The sequence below is a fragment of the Sitodiplosis mosellana genome, unplaced genomic scaffold, assembly GCF_009176505.1.
Source record: "Sitodiplosis mosellana isolate CC-2019 unplaced genomic scaffold, AAFC_SMos_1.0 Smas_scaffold_30, whole genome shotgun sequence".
In the NCBI taxonomy this organism is placed as follows: Eukaryota; Metazoa; Arthropoda; class Insecta; order Diptera; family Cecidomyiidae; genus Sitodiplosis; species Sitodiplosis mosellana.
Genome location: NW_022595272.1, coordinates 1,016,215 through 1,038,563, shown reverse-complemented (window position 1 = coordinate 1,038,563; position 22,349 = coordinate 1,016,215). Strand labels below are relative to the sequence as shown.

The following is a 22,349-nucleotide window of genomic DNA, read 5'->3' as shown; positions in this document are numbered from 1 at the left end:
CACTCACACATCAACCGAATGACAGTTCTCTCGTGCAAATTGAACTGTCAAAACAACTGTCAATGCTGCACGTGTAAACTCATATAGATTGTTGTAATACTGATTGAATTTTGGATGTGATTGGACCGTAAAATGGGGAGAAAAATACCAGCTAGAAAACATTTCGGTGTTCGTGATCCGATTAAGCAGAAACAAGAGAGAGAGGCATTGTAAGTGGTTTTGCAAAAAGAAGGAATGAATACGGTGAATTTGGTGATAATTACGGTGAATATTTTTTTTTTTGGTAATGTTCGGTTTAGAGTTAAAGACAAAATAAACAATCCACCGGAGAGATGTGATTATCAGAAGGTTTCACACAGTTTGGCTCGGTTCATTAAATTGAAAGAAGCGGCCAAAACACAACAACCACAACAGAAGAAAAACTCGAAACGTTCAGCTGCTGGCAATGAAGATAAACCAGGTAGATTTACATTTGGAACGATCTCGGAATACATTGATGAAATTGTAACCAAAATAAAATCACTATGCTTTTAACCAATATTTAGAAAACTACACGAAGAAGAGTAAAAAGAATTGTCCCGATGCCCGAACTAACAAGGTGTTTGATAATATCCACCAAAAACCCAACGAATCAGATTCTAGTTATATGAGACGTGTCAACCGTATCACTCAAGAGTCGGTTGAAGAAGCAAAATTCGAAGCAAAGTACGGCGTTGAAGTGATTCGAGATAAGAAAACTGGTGAAATAAAGTTGAAGAAGCGACCAGCTAATGAAATTGATGAACGGCTCAAACAAAATGCAGCCAATGCAAAAAAGGGAGGTAGAAAGACTAAAGCGACCATCGTTATTGCGCCAGAAGAACGTAAAAAATTGATCAAAGCAATGATTCAAGAGAAGAAACAGAAAGAATCACAAACAAAAACAACAGAAATCAAAGAATTCAAACAAGATGAGTTTAAATTTGGCGAAGTTGTGAATGAACCTCCTCAATTGACCGTTCCACGTTTGGCGAAAAAAGCTGAAACAGTTCCTCGGGTAAGAATTTTTGAAGATAGAAACGATTTTTTCACGATCGTTAATATGGAAATTGTGTTTATTTTTATTTTCATAGCCGGGCCGAAAGTCACTTCTGCTGCATTCAGTGATAGATCAATATTCTAAACCCGAAGAAGAAACGCCGACCGAAAAGAACGTCCCTCAGAAGACCAGTATTGCCAAGGCAAAGAAAGTTTCATTGAAGGGCAAACGCAAAGATCTGTCGATGGCAATGCGAAAAATGATCGAATCCGAACAAGACACCGTCGTCAAACTCTACAAGGAATTGAAGAAGAATAATCGAGCACAAAATAAAACATGATAATATAAATACCTACCATGTTTATGTCATAATACAGTTATTCACAAAATAATAATCGAAGAGTTTCATTCCACATAAAATATTGCGGTCAAAAGACGCTTGTCAGTTTCGAAAAACAAAAATGCGGAATTTGATGAATTGCTTGAATTTTGTTACATACAATTTCCATCTATTTCTGATGCTGAAAAGTTCATCACTCGACAATTGTGTCTCTGTTACCAAGTACCAACAGTCTTTATGACAAGCAAGTTTTTTTTTTATGTCGAAGAGCTCAATTCTCATGAAGAAAAAAAAAACAATTCTTTTTAGTTATTAATGTAATTTCAGTCATTTTCATTCAACATATTCCAAAAATTGTGAAAAATTAATAAAACTAAAACAATAATTTTTGCTTAATTCTTGCATTAAAAAATTATTTTGAGAGAAAAGTGCGAATTATTTTTCCACGATTTCGCACCAAAAAGAGCAGAGATTGCATATTTGCTGCTGAGTAGGCCTGAGCTGAGCTGAATTTGCTAACTCAGGCGCCTGGACGGGTATTTTAGCGCACTTACGGTGCAAAATTGTTGTGGATCGCTGGAATCCACGCTGTTTATCAATTATATTTGGGTGGATTCTAGCGATCCACAACAATTTTGCACCGTAAGTGCGCTAAAATACCCGTCCAGGCGCCTGAGTTAGCAAATTCAGCTCAGCTCAGGCCTACTCAGCAGCAAATATGCAATCTCTGAAAAAGAGTAACACGCATGGATGCGCGTATATTTGTTAGCCTGTGCAAAAGACATTAAATACCAACGATTGCAAATTATTATTCATAATAAATATATTTGTTAGCGTAAACAAAACGACTGTGGGGATCCATTAAAATATTCTTGTTTGAGTACAATTGTAAAAGCATTTTGTGAATAGAATAAAGATAGCTATGACCACTGTGTTAATGTCATGTGTTGCAATGATATTTAAGTTTCTTCCTGTTTATCCGGTTTCTCTTGTTTTTCCAGCTTGATGTCCGATTTAGTTTCGGTCACTTTCTCCTTCGAATCTTTCACTTCCTTATCTTTGTTCGATGAAGCACCATTGTTTTTATCTTTCTCTTTCTCCTTCTCCTTCTCCTTCTCCTTCTCTCTTTCCTTGTCTTTCTCTTTTTCGCGATCACGCCGATCCTTGTCGCGTCTATTCATGTGCGAAAAAAAAGAAACAAAATTACATAAACGGCATTTGATAGTTTGTTAGCATTGAAGTATTATAACTCACGATGATGACTCCTTTTTCGATGCATTTCGTTCACTTTTGATAAATATGGGACTGACTTTGTCATGAATGCCACATAAAATCGAATAGTACTCCGAGCATTTTTTCTGCAAGTAATCAAAAAAGTACGGTAATCAAAATCATTCTCATCTTTTGCAATCAAAATATGGCCTACATTTGCACTGCTCAAATTGATGTCTGCATCGTTAATTTTGCGATGGCAGCTCTTTAACTCCGATTGCAAGTCTTTGATTTTATCCTTGGCCTTAGAACTGCTCGACTGTAGATCGGCTTGTGTTTTAGTCAGTTCGGTCAAACGAAGTTCGGTCTCTTCGCGCGCTTTCTCCGATCGATTCAATTGTTGAAGCAGTTTTTCCACATCGATAAGTGCACCCTTATGCATCACCATGTGACTCTCACCCACATTTTCACTCGATTCACTGACTTTGTCAGCTTTAGTTGGTTCAGTTTTTGCATTTTCTTCACTAGAAACCTGTTCTATCTTCTTAACACTTGTTTGATTACCAAAGATTGGCAGCAGACAAGTGTTGCCCTTTCCAAGCTCTTCGAGATTTTCCATAGATTCTGATAGGATAGCCGGTAGCGGTTCATCTTTTGGTTTATCAGTCAGTTTTCTGGAATAAATTAGAATGTGATCAAACACTGAACAGTTGACGGTAACAAAATGGGTAATTGTACCTATAGAACAGTGATCGTGGCGCAACTTTGTTGATTATCTTTTTCGTATCCGATCGTGACAAACGCAATCCCAGTGAATAGAAGAGTTCTTCCAAGTGATTGCTAAATATGTAGCCGCAATGTGTTTGATCGAAATAGACGAATGACAGCAGCAAATCAGGATCTACTGTGACCAAGCGTCTTTTGCCATCCACCGAACGTTCATCATCACTGTCATCTTCTCTGCGGCTTGTTCGACGTTCACGGCTACTCTTCTCTTTCTCCTTGTCTTTGGACCGAACATCTTTGCTACTCTTTGATTCCTTGTCAGTTTCTGACGTCTTCGATTTTTCGTGACTGGTTGTGCTGCTTGAATCGTCCTTTTTCGATGATTTTGACTCACTTGACACCTCATTGTCTTTTCGATGTCGCTTCTCTTTCGGCTCATCATCGACCGACTTGTCACGACGCTCTTTAGATTCATGCTCTGATTGTTCTGGCTCGGGCATCGAATGCAGAACCTTGTAAATGTTGAAGCCAAAATCACGCATTAACATTTCGTTGAATAGTTCGGCAAACAATGACACTTCGAAGCATGATTTTTTCGTGTCTTCGGGACGATAGTCCAGCAAAATTGAAAGCGATCTCACTTCACATGTAAACTTATCGATTGAAGTGTGCTGAACTGGATGGCAAAGGATTTGGGGATTTTCGGGTAAGCGATAGCGCTTTTCCAGCCAACGATTCTCACGCTCATCAGCTTTTTTCGATGAACTCTGGAAAATGTATGGATTTTTTTTTTGAGAAATAAGAATCTTTGAAATAATGTTTGACAATTTTACCCTTTTCGAGCTTGATTCGTGCTTGCTCTCATTCTTCGTTGAATCGTACTCGTCTATGACGACAATGTCAGCCAAATCAATGTCCATGCTATCGCTTGAAGCAAATTCGTGCAATTCATTGATGCTGTTGCTGGCCACTTGAGCTTCTGCAGCATCAATATTGCTCTGGTTTTGATTTTCTGCACAAACCGATTCACTTTCTTCCGCTTTCAAAGCCTTCGAGAGGCGGGCAACCAGTTGTGGCTTTAAACCTATGAAATGGGACAACACAATGTATAGGTATACAACATATGCATATGTTGAGTGAGTCATGAGCTTACCTTTCGACGAAAGACCTCTGGCATCTAGCTGATCTCTCAATTCTTGGATTTTCATTGTTTTCACATCCAAATCCGAAAAATGTTTCGGTTCGTTCTTCGATGTCGCAACCTATGGGAAAGACAAACAAGAATATTAATTTTATTTTTTTCATTTAAAATGAAACGTAGTTGTCCTCCCGATATACATATTATTTCCAGTTTAGGAAAAATATCAAAAAAATTTGACAAAATGAAATAAATATTTGAGCAAAAACATTGACACGGAATGTTAAACAAAGTGCTTCTTTCCCAGCAGAGCGGTTTTCCATGTGAATACGCCTGGAAGTGTCTAAGTCTATGAGAAGTTGAATGGGTAAAATGTTTGTGTTCGGAGGGATTGATTGTGATACCTTATTAATAAAATAATGAACCAAATTAAGAGCATTTCATTGAAACCATTTGGTGGTGTGAATTGAAAGTCTCTATAGCTTTGGCGGATGCATGCAATTTTTAGATGGTTGTAAGCACTATAACAAAAAAAAAATATGTCTCATATGATATTAGAAATGGTATTATTAAGCAATGCCTTTAAAATAGCTGTTGTGCCCGTTGATTTGGTATCCGTTGTAGCCTTTATTTCGCTTGAGTCAGCAATTTTATCCAAACATTCGTCATCGCCAACGTTGTGAGAAGACTCTTGTTCCAATTTGTTCGATTCGTCAGTCATTTCAACGTCAGCATTATTACTGCCATCGTTAGCACTCAATTCCGTTGATTTGGATGACTTTGATTGTTCTTCGCCATCGATGCTTGCTTGCTTTTTCATTTCCAAATGGTTTTTATATATTATATTAAGTTCATCCCATTCCAGTCTGGTTGGCAAACATGATCGAACGTCTGGCAAAAAAATAACAACTGTTTGTGTACGTGCTGGAATTGTTCGGCCTTTGCGTACGCTTTCAACGCGTCTGTAATACAGTTCGACAAAACGGTACCTAATGTGAAAATGACAAAAAAATATGATTCACGATGAATTTTCATTTGTGTTTCCATCACGCTTTTGCTTCATAAATCCACATCTAGGAGGTGACAATGACATTCAGTGATGGTGTTAAAACAAAACGAATTCCAATGAAATTTTCAGTTCATTTTTTTTTTTTGTGATTTAAAAGAGACACTTAACAACTACCATAGAGATAAATAGTTATTTGAATCGAGCAATGTAATTTTCCTACCACCGCTATGGGATCTCATATAGATATAGGTTATTGCAATAAATTTACATGAAAAATTAGTCAGACATATCGATAATTGCCACACTAATTTAGTCCGTCGATTTAGATAGCGAAAACATGAAATCAATGTGCCTGAATGTAAAATTTCGAATTTTCAATAAACAGGAAGAGGATATTCTAAGGCCCATGATTTAGGCGAATTTAAAACTTTCTATTGTGACTCACCACTGCGTACATGGTGACAAATCAATGCCAGTCAATGCTTTACATGTACGAATTGCTGTCCTTATCAAAACTTCCGGATTTTTGTCCGGATTTGGACCATCAAGCGATGGTGACCATGCACCTCCAATTGGCATCGTCTCATTTTTACCCAATACTCCAACCAAGAAGCTGATTAAACGCGATGGATGTAATAAATCGTCACGCTCTTTTTCATCAGCATTTGTAAAACATTTGCGATAAAATTCACTCATCGGTGGGACACTCATTAGCATCACCTGAAAGATTCGATTGGTCGAATAATTTAATTTGGATTACGGTTCTTGATCGAATATAATGAAGATGATTTTGAAATTACCTTGGCTGAAAAGGTGTCGTCGGCATCAGGCGGTTCAAATACTGCTCCATTGTCAGCACCATTTGGATTTTCGACACTTTTGTGAAAGATATGAAAAGCGGACGGCTTTTTGATTGAGAATGGAGCATGACAGGGAAATGATTCCGACCAGCTAATACGCGAGAAAAAGAAATCGGATGGGACATAGAGGTTGCTGTAGCGTCGACGCATCTCGAGAATGTCGGCCTCAGTTCTATAAAGTTAAGAAATACGTCAAAAATGCTCTAATCCGTGCGCAAGATTTAAATGAAAGAATAACTCTTCAAAACATACGCATTCAATGTCATTTTCGGGACTTGAACCATGTATCGTGGAATCGGTCTAGTTCTACGCCGTGGAGATATTCTCCGTACTGGACTGCGATCATCTCGCTTTTCTTGCTCCTTTTCACGTTCCCTGTATGAAAAGAAAACTCAAATTTTTATCTACTTTTCTTTCAATTCATCAACAACAAAAAAAAAGAACTGACCGTTCTCGTTCTTTACGTCTCTTTCGTTCGTCTTCTTCGCGTCGGCTGCTGCGTTCCGGTGTGCCTCGTCTGGCGGGTGGCGATGATTGTCTTGACGAATGAGTCGAGCTCCGCACTGAATTCGATGCACGTTCAAAGCTATTGCCATAACTACTCTGTGACTGTGACGAACTGAAGTTTCGCGTTGATTGCTGCTGCTGCTGTTGTTGCTGTTGTGACGACTGCACTGGATGTTGTAATTGTGACTGATTTACATTTGATCGTACGCTCATATTATGGCCTTGATTCGATGCGGTCACTTGTTGAACTAAATTCGTATTCCACTTGAATGCCGAACTATTACACATTTGAGAGGTGGCATTATTTTGATGTGTCTGTGGCTGATTCGGTTGGGATTGCGTTTGATGATGAATGATTTGTTGTGTCGTTTGCACCTGACCAAAGGCATTTGGATTCAACGTCGGACGATTTTGATACTGAATTTGTTGATGATTCGCAAACAATGCATTTGTGTTGTTCAGTGTGTTGATGTTAGCTCCGATCTGTGGAATCAGTGTTAAATTGTTCTGCTGCGCTTGATTTGACATCGCTAAACTTTGAAAACCAACAAAATTCGTGTTCATCATTTGTGACTGCAAATTGGCTATGGCATTTTGTTGACCACTGTTTCCCAGCGTATTCCGCTGCCATGGTGGATTCGAACTACCAAATGACATATTCAATCACTTTTATTCACTCTTCAACTTGAATCACAACCAAAATTCCATTCGATATTCGATTCGTTGCAAAATTTAATAATCTATACCAATCAATTTAGCGATATGTTTAACATTAATTAAGAAGCTTCGAAAAGTGCTGCCGTTTGCAACAATTTGTTCATTATAATGGCGATAGTATTTTTGTATAGAAAAAACTCTGTGTCTAACACAGGAAATGTCATTCAATGACAGTATCAAGCAAAAATGTTAAAATGTTGCCATAAATGAAACGTTATAGACTTGCATGAAATATTCTGTCGGGGAAAATTGGGATAATGTGAATGCATTGAAGCAGACAATAAAAATATCATTTATATTCTGAAGATGAGATCTAATGTTTTATTTTATCTGTATTAAATATTAAAATAAATGAATATTTAATTATACATTGCCGGTGTTTATCACGTACACGACTGTCACGCAGTCACGCAAACGATCCGCCACCCAAATGTCATTCACTTCATTCTTCATTGATGATATTCACAACGAACACTGAGCAAACCGTGCGTTATCCAAATCACAAACACCTTTTGTAATAGTTTCGGAATTTAGATTTTTGCAAGCAATTGCTTTCTCTTTGCAAAGAGAAAGTGATGTTTTTCTAATAATTTTATTGATTGGAAGAGTAGAAATAATTTTTTACTGAACATTTTTTTTGAACAAAGGAATAATTTTCAAATAAAACGCCCGTTTTCATAGCGTTGCTATAATTTTTAGTGTTCAAATAACGAAATTAAAAATGCATATATTTTCTTTTGAATTTTGACATTTAAATAAGCAAAATATGAATCTATCCTTTCAATTGTGCATTCAGAATGTCAACATATGCATCGTATTGAGCTTCATAAAAGTTGCCAAATTCTGGTGCGCCCAAGTTGTATCTCTGTGCAAACTCTGACGCTGAAGTTTTCGCTCTGTTGGCACCGCTCCTGGGATAGAAATAAGAAATTGATAATTAGTAGAAATATCGATTCAGCTTGATCCAAGCTTGGATGGACAATTTTGCTTAATCTCACACTCTGCAATTTTTCGATTTTTTCGATATTTCATACAAACTTTTCTCTTTAACAACTTTCCAATATTTGACGTATTAAATTCGAATTGTCACAAATGACCTACTTTCATATGCACTCTTGAAAGAAATCTTTCTATTTTTGTACAAACTCATTCAAGCTTATTTAAGTATAACATGATTGCTATTCACCTGTTTGTCGAACGTGGTTCGTTGTGTTGAATAATGCCATTTGGCTGTTTGTAAACCAAATAAACATAACGATGAAAACCAGTCCCCTTTGGCGGTCCAGATCCGATAAAACCAATTACTTCGTCTCCTTTTTGAACGTCATTCCCTGGAATATTGACCACGAGCCAATGTCTAAACTCTCGATTCCGTGGATTTTCTCGTGACGGTGCATCTGGATCAACCATGAAAAGAGTATAATAAGCGTTTTGATCAGCATCCCATGACACTTCAGGCACATCTTTCACTTGCGTCGGTGTCAACTTATTACCCAAGTTAACAGTAACACCGTTTGGATATGACACCTTAAAACGTAGAAGCCAGAATAAGTCAAATGATTTTCATTTTTAGTAATCTTCCAAAAAAAAAACTCACGTTCACAATCTTCTTTGGGGCAACGCTCAATGAATCTGGAACAATTTCACTGTCAATAAACGCTTTTTCTACGTCGGATGACACGGCGCATGTAAAAAACACAGTCACCGTAAATAATAAGGAAATGAGTTTCATGATTACTTTGATCTGATATTTTGAACAATTATTAATTGTGTTGAATCTTATCACGCAACGAAACCAATAAAAAATGCTCGAGCTATTTTCTTTTTCTATTTATTTCTATGGATGTTGTTCGTCCAAGTTACATGACATTACTGAACTTATTTCGCTATGTCGCGGCCTATTTATACATGAGCTGGTCAAGCGCCAAAGGCTGCTTGACCAAAAATAATGTGAACATGAAAATGCTTAAAAATTGTTTTGCAGTTCTGAACAATTGACTTGACTAAATTATTATTTACAAAAAAAAAATGAACGACGATCGAAATGACCCTTTGAAAATCAATCGCTCTAAACCTAGGGGAATATCACGCAATTTTTATTCGCAAAACTTATTTCTATCTCATTTATTTTATTAAAATCTAATGGAATCTAAGCTATTTCAAATATTTCGCAAAATCTGTATTATTCACTCATATTCACCATGTGCTGACGTCATTACCGCTTCAAAAATGCTGGAAGTGGGTTTCGGTGGATCCTCAGGATCGTTTAGTACTGCTCCCGGTTCTGGAAGTGGATCCTCAAGATGGGCCAGGGCATTGCCAAACCCAGTCTGGTCCATCCTGAAGATCCACCAAAACCCACTTCCAGAATCGGGAGCAGTTCTGAACGATCCTGAGGATCCGCCAAAAACCACTTCCAGCATTAAAATATCTGCAAAAATCGACCAAAATGAAAAAAATCTCAGATATCTCGCATAATGTAATATAATTGAAATTAATTTTTAGAAAATGCAAAAATCAATAGAAATTCAATAGAATTTTTTGCGTGATATTCCCCTAGCTCTAAACAGCTTATGACTTGCAAATGTGGCGTTCAGTCGCAAATCTTAGATGGCAAAGTCAGTGTAATGATGTCAAATAACAATAGCAAACCTGTTTCAGAATTTTCACACGCAAACAAACAATATTATTAAACGAGTTTTGAGCTACCGTAGTGCTCGTTATGCAGTGTCAATGAATGACAGAAACTGGTACTATAAATCTCAGATTTTTCTCGGTCTGATTTATTTTGAAAACAAAAATATGACTAAAATTATTTGTTGGTTTGCGGTGTACGTCAAACAATTTTGCCGAGAAAAAAAAAACTTAAACTTTTAAGTCTAAAAATAGATGCAATAATTTTTTGATAGTGTTAATCACGACACATTCGTGAAACATTGTTTATTAATAGAAATGCAATCGACAAATACGTGCCAGACATTAAATTTTGTAGTGACACAATGAAATTATCGAACCGCTCGCTCAAACTAATCAAAGAAAAAAAGAGAATTTTGCGAAAAAACACCGGAATAAAAATCGTGCCAACTACGACAAAATATGCATCGACTTGAGACTAATAAACAATATGATTGAAAACTCAATAAAAACTGATGTGTCAAGTCAGCTCGAATATAAAATTAAAAATATAAAACTCGACAATAACGTCTTCAAAAACATAAAACAAATTACCGACTACAAAAATCGCAGTGAAAATCCAAATGTATTGTTCTCAAATGATCAAAAAAGAAACAAATGTGTGACCGACGAAGAAAAAGTCGAAGCGCTTGCCACCCATTTTGATAATATACACAAAATAACAAACAAAACGATATCTACCATGGAACCATTCGTTAACGCCGTTTACAACAGCTACAAAAACAATACACCTGTGACCGTTTTCTCATCGGAAGTGCAAGCAAATTTCAAAGACATCACTCAAAATCAGTAAAACATCGATGCACCATATGAACAACTGCAAAATACATTCATTAGCACCAATGAACTGAAGGACATCATCAAAATGCGAAACACGAAAAAATCCACTGGCTTCGACCGCACATCAAATTATATGCTCAAGAAAATGCCAAACTGCTTCATAACAGCACTCACAATTCTATTCAATCACATCATAAACATGCAATACATACCGTCGGCATGGAAATTTGGAGTTATTACACCAATCGCGAAACCTGGCAAAGACAACACACTCATCAAAAACTATCGACCAATCACACAACAATCAGCCATCAGCAAACTGCTCGAAAAAATCATCGAAAAGAGAATACGAATCCATTGTGATGTAAACAAAATCATCAGCGAGTGCCAATTCGGCTTCCAGCCTGGCAAATCGACTGAGATGGCAACAGCTTAATTCATCGAAGACGTAATTGCAGGCCTAAACAAGCGAGAACCAACCATTGCAGTCTTACTCGACTTCCAAGCAGCATTCGACACGATCTGGCACAAAGCACTCATCTACAAAATGCACGTCATGAAATTCGATAAAACGACAATTTGCCTAATTAAAAACTATCTCTTCGAACGCACTTTTACCGTACAAATCAATGGCAAATCATCGAAACCGAAACCAATCGTAGCAGGCGCACCACAAGGCGGCATTCTATTGGCGATACTCTACCTGCTATACACAAACGATTTCCCGAAACCGAGCAGCACTACAAAAACATCAATCAAACGACTTATGTTCGCCGACGACACAATAATATACACAACGACCGATAAAATAAGAGAAGCACAAAACGAAATGAATGCTTACTTAACAAAAATATCAAATTAAATCAAATGCTGGAAATTAAAACTCAATGAGCAAAAAACCGAAGCAATTTCAATCGTAGGCCACTATAAAGATTTAGCCAGATCAATTAGGAAAAAAGCGATAAACATCGAATTGAAACTAAATGAAACGATAATCCAAAAATGCAAAAAAGTAAAATATTTAGGAATAGTCATTTCAAGTAACTTTAGATTCAATGATCAGGTTCAGCACATTCTAAGTAAAGTAAACATAGCGAAAGCACTGCTCAGGAATGCATTGTCCTCCAAGTACCTCGCGACTAATGTAAAAATACTAATGTACAAACAACTAATTAGACCGATAATACTATATGCCTGTGCTTGCTGGATGCAAATATCATCGCACCAAATGGAAAAATTTCGAAAAGTAGAGAGATATTTCTTACGTAAAGCAACAGGCATTTACAAAAACGAAACAACAAAACAAACAGAAATTTTGTAAATAATATTATAAATAATCAATAAAGTTTTCTGTTATTACGGAAAAAAAAAATTGTTTATTAATCAAACACAAACGTCATTCTCTTACACAACTTATCTCCCTTATCTAAAGATCAACGCAAGGAGAAATAGTTTCAAAAATGCACAAGAATAACGAAAACCCATTGAAGAAAAAATTTAAATCTTGAAAACTGAACTTTATCGATTGCAAAACATAGATAAAAAAAATAAAAACTGAAAAGAGAAAACCACCGCCCAGAAATGTTTTTAGCAGCTAAAATTATATAATCGACGTTAAATATGATGACACGGAATGTTCCCAATAATAAGATCACTTATTGAACGATGAAGAATGTGTTTTCATTCCGTGCTTTGTGCTTGAATTATGTCAACATATGCATCGTATTGGGCTTGGAAGAAGTTTCCAAATTCCGGATCGCCCAAGTTGTATTTTTTTAACAACTCTGACACGGAAGTCATAAATCGATTCGCCCGACTCCTATTAGGTGGAAGAAAAAAACATTCAAAAAGAATTATATATATGAATTGAAGTAATGATCAAATTGTTCCCTACTTATTGGACACATGCGGCTCGGTGTGTTGAATTATTCCAGGTTGTTTGAAAACCAAAAAGATGTAACGATGCAAATTGGTGCCTTTCGGAGGGCCCGAACCTCTGTACTCAAACACTTCTTCGCCCGATGTTATATCCGATTCCAAAATATTGAAGATAAGCCAATGCCGAACTTCTCTGAAAGTTGGTGAAACACGCGATGGAGCATCTGGATCTGTCATCAGTAACGTATAGTAAGCTCCATTTTCGGCTTTCCACGAAACTTGTGGCACATCTTTTACTTGTGTCGGCGTTAATTCATTGCCCAGACTAACTGTGACACCGCTTGGGTATGATACCTTGAAATGAATCGGAACAATTGTTTTCTTCTACTATTTTTCTGGTTAAATTATAAATCTTACATTGATAATCTTCTTTGGACTCGCGTTCAAAATATCCGGAACAATTTCATTATCGGTAAAGGCTTTCTCTACCTCGGACGACGTATATGAATCAATAAATGCAGCCATTGCAATTAGTACGAAAGCTATTATTATTATCGTTGTCGTTAGTATCAACTTCTTTTGCATTACTGACGTGTGTCTTTAAATCAATGGCAAGTCGACTGAAATGTTATCAATTGATTTGTACTGATTTGCGAATTTCCAAGTGCTTATCGACACACTGAACGAAAAAAAAAAACAATCTAGTTTTTACACATGAATTAATCAAACGTCATGAAATGACAGATGTGAACAATTAAAAATGTTGCCACTATTGCAACGGTTGTCTTTTTTTCCAAATACCAAGCAGCCCTAATTTATTCAGAAAGTGAATTGATCGAGTGAAAAAACGTGCTCGCGACTGTTTGTCCGTAGTTTGTGAATGAAAATGTTCGTTATTTGTTTAATGATAGACGATTTATCACAAAATTCCGTTGACACTACAAATCACGCACACATAATGCGTGAATTGTGTTCACCATTCAAATTTCTTTCACTGATTGGTGCGACAAATGGCATTAACTTCACTGTTGTTTTAATGTACGAAGACCGGTCTTTGTTGTAAACAAATTGGCTATCGCAAATGGCAAAAAAAAAATTTCAGCTTAATGCCATCAATGGCAGTTGCAAAATGTATTCGAAAATGAGGAACTTGATGAAATAAACGGAAGCAATGCTATCAAGAAATTACCCGAGATGAATACTTTTTTACGTGAAATAACTAAGTAGATATAAATCTCTATTTCTCACCATACTATATTTCCGTTACACATTATTATGGATCAATTAAATGAATGTTTGAAATTGCTTAAGTTCACCAGTTTATCGAAAAGAAACAAACCGTTCAATGCCATTTTTAATCATCCGCTTTTTGTTATTCACTGTAAAAAACGCATTGCGTGCTTAAAAGTTTATCGTTTATTCAGCATCGTTACAACTTCGTTGCATTCTGATTCGGAGCTTCCTATTTTGAAAATTATCAAATATAAAAGTAGTAAGGCTCCAAAATGTTTCATACTTGCTCGTGAGATTGAAATGAAAATAATTCAATGGATTGAAATAAAGAGAATTTTTTGCTTCTCTTCAATAATAATAATTTATTTCCGCATTAAATTTTCACTTTTGACAACCGAAAAATGTGTTGTCAATTATTTGAACTGAATTGATTTGAGTCAAAAAGAGAGATGATAGAAATACAAATCAAGTATATACTAATCAATAAATCGTGCATGTAAACGATCTACGGACTCGTCATATTGAGCTTGGAAAAAGTTTCCAAATTCTGGTTCACCCAAGTTGTATCTTTCTGCAAATTCCGATGCTGAAGTGACCAATCGGTTAGCACGCATCCTGGAATAAATTATTTATTTAAAGAATTTAACGAATATGTCATCATTTCGATGATTTCGAAATTTGAATGATAATAATCTTGAACTTGAATTGTTACCGACCTGTTTGTTGAACGTGCCTCATTATGCTCTATGATCCCGTCACGTTGCTTATAAACTAAGAATATATAACGATGCAAGCCAGTGCCTTCTTTAGCACCTGAGCCTAGATACTCGATAATTTCGTCTCCACTTTCAACAAAAGACTCGGGAATATTCATGACCAGCCAATGGCGAACCTTTAAGTATATCATATTTTATTATTTTTGATGACTGTGTGATTGTTGAACAAAGAAATTCGAACCTGTCGCAAATTTGGATCTTCTCTACTGGGAGCATCTGGATCCACCATCATTAATGTATAAAACGCATCTTCTTCAGCTTCCCAAGTGACCCATGGTGCCTTTTTCACTTGTGTTGGTGTTAGTTCTTCGCCAAGTTTCACGATAACTCCGTTCGGATAGGAAACCTTTAAAATACAATCAATTTCAAAAGTGGATCGACATTAAGTTTTTCTTCTTATTCACTTCTTACATTGATTATCTTTTTTGGAGCGTTTTCCAACACGTCCGGAACGATTTTGTTATCCAAAAATGCCTCTTTCACGTCGACTGGCGTATATGAGCTGCAAATTGCAGCTATTGCAATTAATATAAAAACCGTTTTCATCTTCAATCAGCGTACGATTCTTTCGAATAACTAACTTAGAATAAAGCGTGCACCGACAATTGCGACTCGGAACTGCACAATGCAACAAAGATTTCTCCCACTTTTCCACTGAATGAACTCTTCCCTCTTTTCATTTTCCACTTTCAAGTTTATTTGTAGACGATTGAACAATTATAAACAATAGGTTAGATGAATAGAATAAATTCATTGTTAATTGTTTAAACAATATTAGAGAAGATACAAATATGCAACATTTTTGCATGGTGTTCAATGAAAAGTAAAAAAATGTTATCGGGAGAACGATTTACAATCTTCGAATGAAAGTCATTGTTTTGGTGTTGTTTCTGATTTCGTTTTATATTTTTCCATAACATTTTTAAACATTCATAAAATACTTAAATGTGGCAACCCAGTACCAATCTTTCACCAAATCAAAAATTGATAAAATCATTTGCGGGAAGCCATAAAACCAGTGCCAAAGATTTTAACATGCTAAAGATGTGCATTAAAAACCCTATTCATGAGATACCTGCTGATTTTTATGGAAATTATTTGATATTCGTGCAAATCATTTAATTTTCATTGATGTTTTAACTTCAGATCAGTTGTTGAAGTCAATATCTTTCGATCAAGGAAGGAAATATTCATCCCATCAATTGTGCCTTAAGAATATCACTGTATTCATCCCATTGCCCTTGATAGAAGTTTCCATATTCGGGATCACCCAATTTGTATTTTCGCATGAATTCAATTACAGATGTATTTGCCCTATTAATCCATTGCCTGAAAATTGTACAAAATTGCGATAATATGGTTGGCATGAAACTTTGTTACAATGTATTCAAATAGATAAAAAATAAATAGGTAATAAAGTAATTGCAATTAACTGCTTTGTCGAACGCGGTTCGTTGTGTTCAATTCTCCCATTTGGCTGTTTGAACACCAAAAAGACGTAGCGATGTAAACCACCATCAGGCGGTGGACCAGCTCCAATATATTCAACTATCTCGTCTCCTTTTTCTACCTCAACTTCAGGAATATTCATCACAAGCCAATGACGAATTTCAGACCATATTGGCTTTTTTCGATTTGGTGCATCAAGGTCAATTTTAATCAGCGTGTAAAAGGCCCCCTTTTCAGCTTCCCATTTAACTTCTGGTTTATCTTTAGTTTGCATTGGTTTCAATTCGTTGCCTAAGTTAACGGCGATATCACCTGGATACGAGACCTATGAACAATATGACGTGAAAAACTTTAGCTTGTTGAGAAGTTTTTGAAATGTAACCAAATCTTACACTCAAAATCATTGTAGGAGCCGTTTTTAGGGCGGAAATAACTTCATTATCAACGAATGCCTTTTGCAAATCGGACGACTCGTCACCATTGCAAAACGCAGTTATCATGACCAACACAAAAAACGATTTCATCATGGACTTTTCTTTTTTACAATGTTTCATGAACAGAACGGTTATTCGAAAGAAAAAAAAAGAATTTACACTGAACAATTTAATTCTTGGATTTTTCTGGTATTTCTGCATCCACCGAATTTTTTCGATCAAATTATTGTATCGATATTGAATAATCAACGTTTATTATATTAGCTATTCACTGAATGAAAAAACGTGAACTGTCCCAGCTGACGGTTCTTCCACACTAAATCTCAATTTATCGTTTCTTATTTGATAGACAACGAATGAATATGTGAACTTGATAATAATGCAGATGTTTGTAATGCAAAATAATAATAGACTTCTGAATTTACATACCTGAACGTAGTACTAACAGATTAAAACAGTCGAAATGTTGTCATAAATGATTTTTTAATAGGACAAGATTCATTTTTTCCCATTTATCAACATCCAAAATGTGAAAAATAGTTTGTCCAAAATTGTGAGCAATCAAAAAAATGTATTTGAACTTTTTGCTATTCCATGAATCACATTTGAATGTACGAACCTAAGGAAAGAACACAATTCAAATTATCGTTGTGTGTCACGCACACGCCACAATTCGTGAAATGTCACACGTTCGAACTATCACAGAAACGTCAAAGTATTTTATTGTATAAAATTCACAAACACCATATAATTCTATCTAATCAGGGAAATAGTAAAATTTAATTCTTCTTAAAACCATTTTTCTTGTTTCTTGAAAATTTATCGTCAACTTCATTCCATCGACGTTGTGAATTTACTCGTTAGTTTGCATTAGTGCGGTGTCAATTGTGTATCATATGATTCACAGCAATACGTAGTTTTTTTTTTGTTTTCATTTTTGGTTCTGAAAAGTATATAATCAAGAAAAATGCCGGATTTAGGATCGTGTATTCCATTTCCAATCGATGAGGAAACTTTGAATGAAGTAATCTCGAAAGCGAAAGATTGGGCGATAATGCATGGCGCCGCAATGAGATCAAAGGCCGACTTTTCCGAGGATTCAGTTCAGGTATGTTAAATTGTACTTTTTGGGAACGTAAGCGCAATAACTTGTAATTCCAACTTATGACTTTTTCCAGTTTGCACCATTTATACTGTTGCCAACATTGTTTCCACGTCGTGAATTCGAGAAGGCTGTACGTTTGCAGCCAATACTTAATGAATTGATGCATTGGGTTGCACATGACACGGAATTCCTTCGTGAAACGCTTGCAAACACGATCAAGGTCGATGAGTTCACTCGAAATCTGTTCAATATCTACGAAAAAATTCTAGCCGATGAATCGGCACAAGTACGTAATGAAATTTCAGATTAGATAAACAAATTTGCAAAATCATTGTTGTAACAAATGACAGCCGCACAGCGAAAGTCGCATTGCGATTCGGTGTTGTTCAATCAAAAGTTGTAAAATTCGTATATATTATGTGCTCTGAAGCTGTCAAATGTTATTGTTATCAATTTCCATTACTAGTTTATATTTTTTTTCTGTTGTAGTTCACTTTGAACATGATCTTTTTATTGTTGTAGTGCCAATTTTCCGTTTTTGTCCCACCAAATAATGGTGGATGCAGAAACCCATTTGTGCATTTGCTCCACTTCTCTATTTTTAACCGCAATGCCAGATCTATTTTCGTTCTATGTGAGAAGCACATTCAGTCAAAGTATGAGAAAGGCGATTTTTTTCCCTATATCATAAGTAATCTGAATTTTGATCCTATTTGGTGTTAAACATTTTTTCGAACATACTTGATTTGACATAAACACACACACACTCATGGCAGTCATTATCATTGGGACTATTGAGATCGGATTTGATGCTAGAGTCACGCTGCACTGATAACGATCATAAACGACCATATTGCTGTTGGAAACAAGTTGAAATCAATACCATCGCTTCGGGGTTCGGGCATTTAGGTCCAATAAGTAGAGAAATACAAAGGTTATTCTATTCATCCATTTCAATCAATATTTTCTAGAACAAAATAAAAAATACATATGTTTCCTTCGGAAAACAAACCAAAACTTGGTCGAGCCATAGATGTATAAATAAAACTACTGAATTGAGTGCTTTTACGCCTGATAAACACAATTGAATGTCAGTCACATGGTTATGGAATAAGACACAGACATTTTATGTGCGTTGTAAAACGTTGTATGACCAGTGCACACCAACCGCAAAATCTACACACGTGCAACCGGTTTCCATGGGAATCGCATTTAATATTATGGTCGTGCTTCACATACTGTTACCAACTCAAGAGACATCATATTAACATGTGATATTTGACGTTAAACCTTTTTCCCTTGTACCACTGACCTTTTCGTCATTAGCACAACAGTTGTTCCGTAAATAATAACACGCATACATACACATACACTTGTCGTTTGTTTAGTTATTTTTGTTTTGTGTTTAAAAAAAATCGTTTTCCAAGCACAGGTCACAAATGAATTTTCAAATGTTGTTTTTAATTCCGCTCCAGTGTGGGTGAATTAGTAGACTGCACGGTAAAATTTAATTGGCGGCGGATATGTATCAATTAATACATACTTGTAAAAGTAAGAGAGAGAGAGAGAGAATTAGAGCACAAAACCAAAATGGAAAACGTTATCATTTTCAGGAGACTAGATCCCTTGGCCTATTCCGATCTGACTATATGGTCCATTCGTTGGAATTAAACGAAATAAAGCAGGTGGAATTCAACACAATCGCCTCTAGTTTTGCGGGTATTTCGAGCAAATTCCATCCACTGCATAGGTATTCAATCTTACAAACAACACACAATTTTGTATTTATTTTCCCTTTTTGTCATTGCTTTGTGTTTTATTATCGTCCCTTATATGACTGTCAAACCGCTAATTTCTCTCTCCTAAGAATCAAACCGAACACATTTAGTTTTATAGTTTTCATTTTTTTTTATAACCCATTCCCCACTAAAATGTTGCTTTTATCTCTTCCAAATTCTTATTTTTATCATTTTCGTCTTTTGATTTTTCTTTCGGCCAACCTGAATTTATGCAAACAATCAACATTTTATAAATGAGAATTGAAACCCATATGTTATTGACCTATTCACTTCGCTTTATATACACCGCAAACAAAAAAAAAAAAGTCAAACTTGTTCCACTTTCTCTTCATCGAAATCCTATTTCATGATTGTAAAAATTACAAAGTAAAATAATAAGATATGTGTTTTCAAAATGGAACGAAATGCACTCCATTCAATACTGTTTTTCATATCATTTGTGACCGCTCTTATAAAACAACCAAAACAAAAAAAAAAAAATTAAAACATTTTAATGGACACGGTATTTTTTAACCATAACAATTCTTAATAATTTTCCCTCGTAGCTTTGTGCTATCGGAATTGAATTATGCTGATAAAGTGAAAAACGTAAGTGCTTGTGTATAATAAAATTTACAACAATTTAATGGACATTTCTTAGTAGTGACTTTAAACTTAACGTTGGTGCAAAATTCATAGAATTCATTTCGAAAATGAAAACCACAGAACGTTTAATTGTTTTGCATTCTATTTTAGTTGCCATTGAATGGTGCCTTAGCTGGATTGTGCGAAGGAATGGTTGAAGCTTGGAATCTTCAGGCCATTTCAAATGCTGCAATCCTATTTGTTGTCGAAGGTGTTACCTATAATATATGTGATCAGGTAATGTAACACTAATTTAGTGCTCGCATGCGAACGTTCTTTCAACATTTGAATGAAATATAATTGAATACTGATGTTTATTTCAGAGATTCCATGAATTTTACATTCGTGAAAAACACCCACACATAAAAGTCATTCGGAAAACATTGACCGAGATCCATCAACAGGCTTCATTGGGACCGAATAATGAGCTCAAAGTGTAAGAGTTTGTTTTCTGAAGACTAGTTCAATGAAATACAATCGAAAAAGACAGAATAATGAATAGTTGCATCTCTCTTCTTCAATTTTAGGAACGATACCGTCATATCAGTAGTATATTTCCGTGCCGGATATGAACCAGGCCACTATCCAAGTCAGAATGAGTGGGACGCACGCTACCTCATTGAAAAGTCTGTCGCAATTAAGTGCCCATCAATTGGATATCATCTTGCTGGTACAAAAAAAGTTCAACAAGCTCTTGCCAAACCAGGTGTGTATACACATTCCATAAGATGGTGGAAGTGAAATTACAAACAATTAAAAATGAAATTATAGCATCAAAGCAATTTTATTCTCTTTTAACCAGGTATCCTGAAACGTTTCCTAACCGATGACATCAAAATCAAAGCAATAACCGATATATTCACCGGTCTTTATTCGATGGACAGCAACACTGACGAAGGACAAAATGCATTGAGAATGGTTTTAACGGATCCAGCCAAGTGAGTTTATGATGCGTATGACATTTAAAAGAAGATATTATTATAATTCATTTTCTGCATCTTTATGCAGATACGTGTTGAAACCGCAACGCGAGGGTGGCGGAAATAATGTTTATGGTCATGATATTCCAGATGTGTTACGTGTAGGTGTTAACATTACTGTCTATTTGAATTGTGATTAAGAGATTGTACAAAGTAAATGCATTGTTTACATTTTTCTTCAGAAAATGTCGGAGGTTGAGCGTAGTGCTTGGATTTTAATGGAGCGCATATTTCCTCCAATTTCAAAGGGATACATGATTCGGCCGAGTGGACCGTCACCACCACCACTTGTTGATTTGGTTTCTGAGCTTGGTATTTTCGGAGCTGTTATCGGGTAAGTGGAGTACTTTCCATACTTGATGGACACTCGAGATTCAACAGATTATTGAACTTGAACTCTAAACGCTTTTTTCCTAAGCAAATATCATGCTAAATGTTTGTTTGATATACGTTTATCTTCCGTAGTGACAAGAAAGCAATCGTGTACAATGCACACTGTGGCCACATGTTACGTACAAAATTAGAAAAATCGAATGAAGGCGGTGTTGCGGCTGGTTCTGGGGCACTTGACAGCCCTTATCTGTACGATGATTGAATCATCCGCACTGCGTTCCTATTGTTTTTTTTTTGTTGTTACTCAAATTGCACCTCTTGATTGTTTATTTTTGTTATGAAGATGATATACACAAATGTTTAAGAATATATATTATGTACATTCCACATCAATAAAAATGAAATTCTGACACCTGAAAATCTCAACCTTTTATTAACCACCATTAACGATGATGCGTACCATTGATACTTATCTAACATCAAATAATAAATAAATACAACTTCTAAGGCTTTATTTCTGCTAAATCATTAACTTTTATTATGGGGTTAGAATACTTTTTCCATTATATCACGTCGAAATTTCCAAATTAAAAACAAGTCGAATTCGTAACAAAACAAAATAAGTCCACATGCGCCTGTTACGGCTCTGTTACGATTTTCATTTTCGTCTGCTGAACAGAGCTATGCGTTTTCCACGATAAATTAGACGTAAAATGAGCGTACATAATATGCTGTGT

The 22,349-nt window shown here is 35.7% G+C and overlaps 7 protein-coding genes across 10 annotated transcripts; 2 read left to right on the top strand and 5 right to left on the bottom strand.

Moving 5' to 3' along the window:
• The first annotated feature begins 42 nt into the window (after window positions 1-42).
• On the top strand, window positions 43-1,743 carry LOC129569201 (coiled-coil domain-containing protein 137). Its single transcript, XM_055447815.1, has 4 exons — window positions 43-209; window positions 300-460; window positions 546-1,036; window positions 1,113-1,743. Exons 1-4 carry the CDS (start codon window positions 133-135, stop codon window positions 1,356-1,358), a joined length of 975 nt encoding a protein of 324 aa, XP_055303790.1. The 5' UTR covers window positions 43-132; the 3' UTR covers window positions 1,359-1,743.
• Window positions 1,744-2,163: 420 nt separating this feature from the next.
• LOC129569194 (cell division cycle and apoptosis regulator protein 1-like) lies at window positions 2,164-7,949 on the bottom strand. The gene is made up of 11 exons (XM_055447805.1): window positions 6,752-7,949; window positions 6,556-6,678; window positions 6,244-6,475; window positions 5,889-6,163; window positions 5,015-5,423; window positions 4,450-4,558; window positions 4,130-4,380; window positions 3,309-4,063; window positions 2,785-3,244; window positions 2,613-2,716; window positions 2,164-2,531 (listed from the first exon to the last, which is right to left on the bottom strand). Exons 1-11 carry the CDS (start codon window positions 7,465-7,467, stop codon window positions 2,318-2,320), a joined length of 3,648 nt encoding a protein of 1,215 aa, XP_055303780.1. The 5' UTR covers window positions 7,468-7,949; the 3' UTR covers window positions 2,164-2,317.
• A 54-nt stretch (window positions 7,950-8,003) lies between these two features.
• On the bottom strand, window positions 8,004-9,293 carry LOC129569197 (protein D1-like). 2 transcript variants are annotated; one of them, XM_055447809.1, is made up of 4 exons: window positions 9,125-9,293; window positions 9,021-9,054; window positions 8,714-8,924; window positions 8,004-8,438 (listed from the first exon to the last, which is right to left on the bottom strand). In XM_055447809.1, exons 1-4 carry the CDS (start codon window positions 9,257-9,259, stop codon window positions 8,300-8,302), a joined length of 519 nt encoding a protein of 172 aa, XP_055303784.1. In that variant the 5' UTR covers window positions 9,260-9,293; the 3' UTR covers window positions 8,004-8,299. The 2 variants fall into 2 exon arrangements, with proteins under 2 accessions (XP_055303784.1, XP_055303783.1); XM_055447808.1 differs by having other exon boundaries at window positions 8,714-9,054.
• Window positions 9,294-9,434: 141 nt separating this feature from the next.
• On the bottom strand, window positions 9,435-13,641 carry LOC129569199 (protein D1-like). Its single transcript, XM_055447811.1, has 3 exons — window positions 13,297-13,641; window positions 12,896-13,233; window positions 9,435-12,820 (listed from the first exon to the last, which is right to left on the bottom strand). Exons 1-3 carry the CDS (start codon window positions 13,462-13,464, stop codon window positions 12,682-12,684), a joined length of 645 nt encoding a protein of 214 aa, XP_055303786.1. The 5' UTR covers window positions 13,465-13,641; the 3' UTR covers window positions 9,435-12,681.
• Window positions 13,642-14,588: 947 nt separating this feature from the next.
• On the bottom strand, window positions 14,589-15,434 carry LOC129569198 (protein D3-like). Its single transcript, XM_055447810.1, has 4 exons — window positions 15,300-15,434; window positions 15,070-15,234; window positions 14,829-15,004; window positions 14,589-14,727 (listed from the first exon to the last, which is right to left on the bottom strand). Exons 1-4 carry the CDS (start codon window positions 15,432-15,434, stop codon window positions 14,589-14,591), a joined length of 615 nt encoding a protein of 204 aa, XP_055303785.1.
• A 463-nt stretch (window positions 15,435-15,897) lies between these two features.
• Window positions 15,898-17,102, bottom strand: LOC129569200 (phosphatidylethanolamine-binding protein homolog F40A3.3-like). The gene is made up of 3 exons (XM_055447814.1): window positions 16,931-17,102; window positions 16,322-16,662; window positions 15,898-16,217 (listed from the first exon to the last, which is right to left on the bottom strand). The coding sequence occupies exons 1-3, from the start codon at window positions 16,970-16,972 to the stop codon at window positions 16,079-16,081; spliced, it is 522 nt and encodes a 173-aa protein (XP_055303789.1). The 5' UTR covers window positions 16,973-17,102; the 3' UTR covers window positions 15,898-16,078.
• A 92-nt stretch (window positions 17,103-17,194) lies between these two features.
• On the top strand, window positions 17,195-22,032 carry LOC129569195 (glutathione synthetase-like). 3 transcript variants are annotated; one of them, XM_055447806.1, is made up of 11 exons: window positions 17,195-17,879; window positions 17,950-18,162; window positions 18,653-18,810; window positions 20,221-20,263; window positions 20,411-20,536; window positions 20,623-20,735; window positions 20,827-21,005; window positions 21,102-21,237; window positions 21,308-21,380; window positions 21,462-21,613; window positions 21,745-22,032. In XM_055447806.1, exons 1-11 carry the CDS (start codon window positions 17,739-17,741, stop codon window positions 21,872-21,874), a joined length of 1,464 nt encoding a protein of 487 aa, XP_055303781.1. In that variant the 5' UTR covers window positions 17,195-17,738; the 3' UTR covers window positions 21,875-22,032. The 3 variants fall into 3 exon arrangements, 2 of the variants coding, with proteins under 2 accessions (XP_055303781.1, XP_055303782.1); XM_055447807.1 differs by lacking the exon at window positions 18,653-18,810 and adding an exon at window positions 19,490-19,626 and having other exon boundaries at window positions 17,475-17,879; XR_008688020.1 differs by lacking the exons at window positions 20,623-20,735; window positions 20,827-21,005; window positions 21,102-21,237; ... (1 more) ...; window positions 21,462-21,613; window positions 21,745-22,032 and adding an exon at window positions 19,490-19,626 and having other exon boundaries at window positions 17,469-17,879; window positions 20,411-20,506.
• Window positions 22,033-22,349: the final 317 nt, after the last annotated feature.